Below are 7419 nucleotides of genomic sequence, written 5' to 3' on the forward strand. Positions count from 1 at the left end.
TGCTAGCAGGTCACGTCATCAAACTAAAGGCATTCAATGTCCAAGTGACCAAAACTTAATACAACGATAACATAAGTGACCAAAACACAATAAAACAATAACGCAAGTGATTAAAAGTTGTGTCTTTTGGATTTAGTAAGAAAAAGTGTACAAATATATAAAAAAAACTTAGTCCACGTTTGTAACATCCCAAAAACAAGATTAGTGACTAAATTGTAAGATTTTGAAACTTCGTATCTAATTTAGAAAAATCAAAAAGTTTAGAGATTTAATTGGAAATTATTTGATTAGGATTGATTAATAAAAATGGAAGGATAGAAGGGCATATTGGTCTTTTGGAAAATAATGAACTTACAATTTTTTATGGGGTTTTATATATCTCCACGTGGAGAAGAGTTGAAGAAAAATCCAGAGTTTTCTCCTTCTTTCTTCCTCCTCTCTACGTGAGTGCTTGGCTAAGGTAAGGATTATTTTTAATGTGTTATTTCTTGCACTTTAGTAATGGTTTTGATTCTTGAGGTGTTAGGAAAGTTTAAAGTGGTTTAAAACTAAAAGATAGATAAGTTATGGGAGAATTTATAAAAAAGGGGTTTTAAGTGTAATTGTGGAAATAGTTAGTAAATAGATTTATAAGTTGGATTTGACTTGGAATCAATTGAGATAAGAAGTCTAAGGTGTTAGAAATGAAATTAGAACATGTTAAAAATTTAGTAAGATTCTTAGTTTCAATAATTACGGTGAGATATTGAAAATGATGATGTGTTATAGTGATATTAAATGGTTTGAGTGAGTATAGTTGAGTTTTATGACATGAAAGAAATTGTAAAGTGGAGTTTAAGTAATTATTAGTAAATATTTTGGGTTAAAGGAATGAGTTCTGGTAAGGGGTATCGGTACTGGATGAACAGTACCGATACTTCAACGTAAATGTAGACAATATTTGGGTTTGGGTATCGGTACTGGATGAACAATATCGATACCATAAGCTAAAGTTAAGGAATTCTTCAAGGAAGATCGTCTGAAGTAGTAGTATCGATACTGGGGGTATCGATACCAATAGATAGGTATCGGTACCATTTTTAGATAAAATTCCAGAATCAATAATGGGTATCGATACTGAAGTATAGTATCGATACCATATGAGGGAAGTATTGGTACCATACCTTGTGTACTGATACTATTCATATGGAAATTATAAAATTATGTGTTTTGTTTAGCATATGTTCTTAAGGAATTATTTATAGTAATTGAACTCCAATATTTATATGGATCGTATATTGGGTAGATATCGAGCGAAAGCAAAGTCCGGACAAGTCGACAAAGTAATATTTTCCAAGAGAGAGATAAGAGATTGGTGTTGATTAGTGAGGCTAAGGTGAGTGCATACTATTAGGATATATGTATTGATATATGGAAAAGAGGCTTGCGATAATTCTATTTTCGATATTTTAAATATATGATTGCATGTGTAGAAACATGATTATGATTTTTACTATGTGAATATGCCTTGTTTGCATTATATGTTAAGTGTATGAATCTATGTGATATGAGTTATGTGGTAATAATCTATGTGAACATATGAGAATGTGACATGATCTATGTTTTACATGTTATACTATGTGTTACATGATCTATATGAACTGGTATCATTGACCTATGTGGTTATATGAGAAAGATATAAACTATGTGATAATGAACAATGTGAATATATGAAAAGGTGATATAATCTATGTGATATGGTCGATGGGACTATGTGAAAATGAGACATAATTTATGTGATACATAAATATGTGAATAATTGAAAATGTGTAAACATTAAAGCCCATAAGTATGTGTTATGAGATCTAAGGGTATAATTGGTATGCCAAGAGTCGAGGGTTCTATGCGGTCCTTCGGACATATATGTGGTCCTTCTGGACATTCTATATGGCACTCAGTGCAAATTATACGAGCTGTGGTGACATCATTTGTGCACAACCTCAATGCACTCACATACCTTAAGTTCTCAGAAGTATACCATGGGAAAAAAAGATGTAAACTAAATAAACAGTGTGTGATGTAATGTGTTTTGTATTGTGAAATATATTATATGATGTCTTACAAGTGTTAAGTACAAGACTATATGCATTAAATGGTTTAATGATTTTGAACAGTGAATGTGATAATAATGTTAATGATGAGGATATATATGTATTTGCACTGATAATTTGGTTATATGATGTGTCATTTAGTTTCTTTACATGATTGCATTAAATGCTAAAAATATGATTAGATGATAAAAGGTATTATTCTACATTTTATATGCCTCACTAAATCTGTAACTTAGCATGTGAGTGTTTCACACGTAGGATCAATGAAGCTTGAGGAGCAAGGATAAGAAGTTGGGACTGCATATCTTTACCAGGTCATATCAGAAGCAATATACATAGTAGGTTCTTTTTCATATGAAATATTGTTGGCATGTAATTACAAGTTCAAATAGTAAATGTTCTGATCGATTTTGTAAACTTTTTTGGATTATAGTTATGTAAATTATTTAGTTTTATTTTAATTAAAGTTTGAATTTGCTACTATCTTGTAAAAGTAATTGATTTGAAAAGTTAATGTGACACATCGGGTTTGTATCCAGGTCGGATACAGGTTGGGGTGTTACAACGTTATTATTTACATGAAAATAATATAATTTTAATTTTATATTTTTATTGTGTCACATCATCACATCATTAAATGTTTAACGACCGTTAACCTTTAGTGACAACAACTTAATTAAAACAAACTGAAAGTGATCAAATATTATATTTTTGAATTCAATGAAAAAAGGCTTACAAAAGTCAAACGAAAGTGGTCAATTTTGTATTTTACCCTTTATTAAATTATTTTAAATTAAGATAAAATCGATAGAATTTATAAATTTTAGAGGTTAAAATATTATTATACGAATTTATATTAGTTTTGTTTAAAATTTTAATGATAAAATAATATATTTTTAATAATATTTTATTGAGTGGCATAATTATAAATATTTTAAAAACCATTTATTTAATGTCAAATCTATAATTAAGTTACTTTGATGTATTATACCTTATTATTTATCAGCCTAAAGGATAAACATGCCTCCTTGTTCAATTTTACCCTTGGAAATAGTGTGGTTCTATATGTTAGGGTTAGTCCCTCGATTATGGTGCCTAAAATTTAGTGATCTTTCAGGTTGAATATTTAGTCTCTATATCTAGTTTTAATAAAGTTTTCCCCTAAAAGATTGTTGAATTAAATGACTAAGAATTATATTCTTAAGTCTGTTTTAGGTTTCTATTTAAAAAAAAAAGTTTGTTTTGGGTTGGAGTATTGTGATTAAAGATACAATATTAGGAGATTTAATCTCTCATTTAAAAGAAATTGACCCAATTCAATTTTACATAATCAAAATTTATAAATTATTAGACATCAAAAGATTTTACATAATAATTTATAAAATTATTGTGTATATCACGACAAAACAAACTTCATGTTAAAGGGTTTTGAATAAAGAAAAACAAGGTTTGTAAGTTTATTGTAAAACCTGTGGAATTAGGTTTCTCATAGAGTATCAATTATATGATTGAGCTAAAAAAAGGTAGGGTATCTTGTTCGGCCAATATGATGAGGTTGAGTGGGCTAAAACTGGAGAGCCCTTCACAGCTATTCTGAAGCCTTACGGTGGGTCCCCATCGGGTATCGTTTCTTTCCAACTGGGACCTCATCTATTTCGCTTTTTCTCTCACCCAAAGCATCTTGGAATTCCATTTTGTTTATCCGTGAAATGACCTCTCACCAAAGCTCCCCTCTTCCCATTGAAAAAAAGAAAAAGAAAACATTTTCCATAATCAAAATCATGCATTTGTTTTGACCGTCTTTCCATTAGTTCTAACCAGACAACATAATACAAACCATGCATTCTTTATTTAATATACTAAAGAATTGAGCACAAGATCCCACAGATATTACATTCTCCGTATGGGAAAAACATCAAGGGCTTGTTTGTTTCTTATGTGGAGTGAATAACTATGTATTTGACCTTTTAAAGGGAATGTATAAGGCCTGAAACAAATAAGGCTACCTGGCGTATGGCCATGAGAAGTTCTGCCGAATTCAAAGAAACAATACTCAGGTGCTTAGAAGCTCAAGGGAATCCTAGCGCAAATCAAGGATACAATGGCCATGCGATTACCTACTTCCAACGCTGACACTGCTAATAATTACTCTTTCTTCGGCTTAGGTCTTAATGATTTTATTTTAGGGTAAGGTTAGTCAATTATGTGAGATAACCTATTAAGTGATATTAGCGACAGAGAATATCAGTTTTTTTTAAAAGATTTACTGTCGGAAGAGAATGAATTCCGTCATTATTTTAATCGAGTGACATTGAGTGTATTTATAAGTTGGGATTGAAGAGTAGGAGGCAATAGCCATCCTCCAAAGGTAAAAGTTGTTAAAAAAAGTTCATTTTGTAAACAGTACTGCGGTGATGTTTATGATGATGCCTGCAATCTCCGACACCCACAATCCTCTCTCTTTCTCTCTCCTTCAACTCAATTAGCTCTTGTTCATTTTACTTTATTTCCATGCCCAATCTCTTATTCTCCTCCCCCTTTAACCTCTTGCAATTATAGTAACTTCTTCATTTGTTTAACTTCAACGTACAAACCATGGCTGACAACTACTGTGGCTGTTGGGTTTTCTTGAAGCGCGGCGTTTGCAACTCCTCTTCTTCTACTCACTCTGCCACCACTATCCCTCGTACTAGTCTTGTTTATGATGCTGGTATTTTCTTTCTTTCTTATTCTATTTATATAATTATTGTCTCTTTCTCTTTAGCCTTTTGTTTTTGTTTTCTACTTGTTTTCTTCCTTCTTTGCAGCCTGATTTCTGATATCAATCCCATGTGTTGCTTTGGTTCTGATTTCTTCATTTATGTTTATGGAATTACCGATCAAAGGAAGACGACTGATTGTCAATCTTTGTGTGCAGCTACAGAGACAAGATGTCTAAATGCTAGTCATAGGGACCTCTGCCCACCAAATGAAGATCGTCTTTCATCTGATAATCCTGATCCACCAACATCAACCAACAAATCTCCATGTCAGCTTCTTCAATTTACTTATCAGGAGCTAAAATCTGCAACAGGGAACTTTAGGCCTGACAGCATACTTGGTGAAGGTGGTTTTGGGTATGTCTTCAAAGGATGGATAGAGGAAAACGGGACAGCACCGGCCAAACCAGGTTCAGGGATCACGGTTGCTGTCAAGAGTTTGAAACCAGATGGTCTTCAAGGCCACAGAGAATGGGTGGTTAGTAGAAATAGTACTATGTGAATTGGGTTAGTAGATTCAATGTTGAAAGAGATTCTTTTGCAGGTGGAGGTTGACTTCCTTGGACAACTTCATCATCCTAACCTTGTTAAACTAATCGGTTACTGCATCGAAGACGACCAGCGGTTGCTTGTATACGAATTTATGACCCGAGGAAGTCTCGAAAACCATCTTTTTAGAAGTAAGTCTCGAATATTTTCCTTCTTTTCGTCTTTCCAACTCGGTTTAAATCCCTTGTGAATCGGCTGTAACGGACAGTTATAGAAGTTCACATGAAAGAAATATTGATGTTGCCTTGTTTTGTCTAATTTTGCAAAGGGACAATACCTCTCCCTTGGTCAAATAGGATTAAGATTACACTTGGGGCAGCAAAAGGATTGGCCTTTCTCCATGGTGGTCCAGAGCCAGTCATTTATAGAGATTTTAAAACATCCAACATTTTACTCGATTTGGTATGTATGTTGTACCGGTGTCAACAACTCATACCCTTGGTTTCATGGAATCATTCATATGGAAATTATTATTGCAGGAATATAATGCTAAGCTTTCAGATTTTGGTCTAGCAAAAGCTGGTCCTCAAGGTGACAAAACACATGTTTCTACCAGAGTTGTTGGAACCTATGGCTATGCTGCACCAGAGTATGTTATGACAGGTATTAGACTTCTTAGACATGATATGACTATTTGACAGATTGAAATTTGATTCAACATTGGAGTTCTTTTTCCCTCTCAGGACACTTGACATCTAAGAGTGATGTCTATAGCTTCGGTGTTGTATTACTCGAGATTTTGACCGGCCGAAGATCGATGGACAAGAAGCGTCCTAGTGGGGAGCAGAATCTCGTTGCTTGGGCTCGGCCGTATTTAGCTGACAAGAGGAAACTTTACCGACTGGTGGATCCCCGTTTGGAACTGAATTATTCTCTTAAAGGGGTGCTTAAAGTTTCTCAATTAGCTTACAACTGCCTCCATAGGGACCCCAAAGCCCGTCCGACAATGGACGAAGTAGTGAAGGTCCTCACTCCATTGCAATACCTTAACGATCTCGCCATATTATCCCATCACTCCCGTCTATCTCAACAAGCGAGACGTAAAAAGAAACTGAAAGGACCTCATCAACAACTCCCCAATGCTCAGTCCAAAAGCACCAGAGATTCCCCCTTGAATACCGGAAAGCACAGCGTAGATGATCTGTATTGTGGCATGGACATGAAATCGAACTTTGATTGTGTGAAGACTATTTCAGGGTTGGATGAGCTAAAGTAGTAAAGCGATTTGTTCAAACCTTGAATGTGGGAAGATTATCTTGCAATTTCCCAGTATTGTAATTAGATCAAACACTATGCATTGCTTCAAATCTAAATCTTCTCTCTTTCTTCAATTGACTGAAACAGAATATATTCTAACCATCCAGATTCCAGTCCAAGATAAAAGGCAGTGGGTTATGTGCAGCAAATGAAATGAAGAGAGAACAAAGAAAGAGAAAAAACATCAACTGCTCAAACTAGAATCTAATCCCTGCCTGGCTGCCTTTAACTTATTCTGAAAATCACTAGCAAAATGCATCTTGACATCGCTTGCGTATTCTGTACGGCATTCAATATGGAATCTTTCTGGGCCTTTTACTTGATTCTGCAAATCATTTCCACAAGAAAAGGTGGTTTAGTTACGTTGCCAATTCCTAATGCACACTTCTTTCTTCTGTTTCTTGGAGACCATTACATTAGGGAAATAATATATTATGCAGACCAATCAATGGATCTGGGTCTGGCCCTGCCTATGGGTTCCTCGTATCTTTTCAATTTATGATTTTTATCATAATTATAATAAATAATATATTTTTCATTTCCATTTTGTAATTATACAAAAGGAAAATATTGGTCATATTTAGTTCTTCTTTTAAGGCTTCAATTCTTCGACCAATCTTTATAAAAGTTTATTTATTTTTTTCAAGTAAAAATCCATGGTTTTTAAATTGATTGTTTAATAGGCATTATTCTAAGAAATTTTATATTCATTAGTTAGTTACTTTTGTAGTGTCCATATTCAATATTTCTTGTATTATACAAAT

At 33.6% G+C, this 7419-nt stretch overlaps 1 protein-coding gene across 1 annotated transcript; it reads left to right on the forward strand.

The window, feature by feature from the left end:
* Positions 1-4456: 4456 nt before the first annotated feature.
* LOC120149224 (probable serine/threonine-protein kinase PBL11) lies at positions 4457-6662 on the forward strand. The gene is made up of 6 exons (XM_039162085.1): positions 4457-4800; positions 5008-5327; positions 5394-5529; positions 5667-5800; positions 5878-6001; positions 6082-6662. The coding sequence occupies exons 1-6, from the start codon at positions 4686-4688 to the stop codon at positions 6612-6614; spliced, it is 1362 nt and encodes a 453-aa protein (XP_039018016.1). The 5' UTR covers positions 4457-4685; the 3' UTR covers positions 6615-6662.
* The last annotated feature ends 757 nt before the right edge of the window (positions 6663-7419 follow it).

The sequence above is a fragment of the Hibiscus syriacus genome, unplaced genomic scaffold (assembly GCF_006381635.1).
Source record: "Hibiscus syriacus cultivar Baekdansim isolate YM2019G1 unplaced genomic scaffold, ASM638163v2 tig00110998_pilon, whole genome shotgun sequence".
NCBI classification, from domain to species: domain Eukaryota; kingdom Viridiplantae; phylum Streptophyta; class Magnoliopsida; order Malvales; family Malvaceae; genus Hibiscus; species Hibiscus syriacus.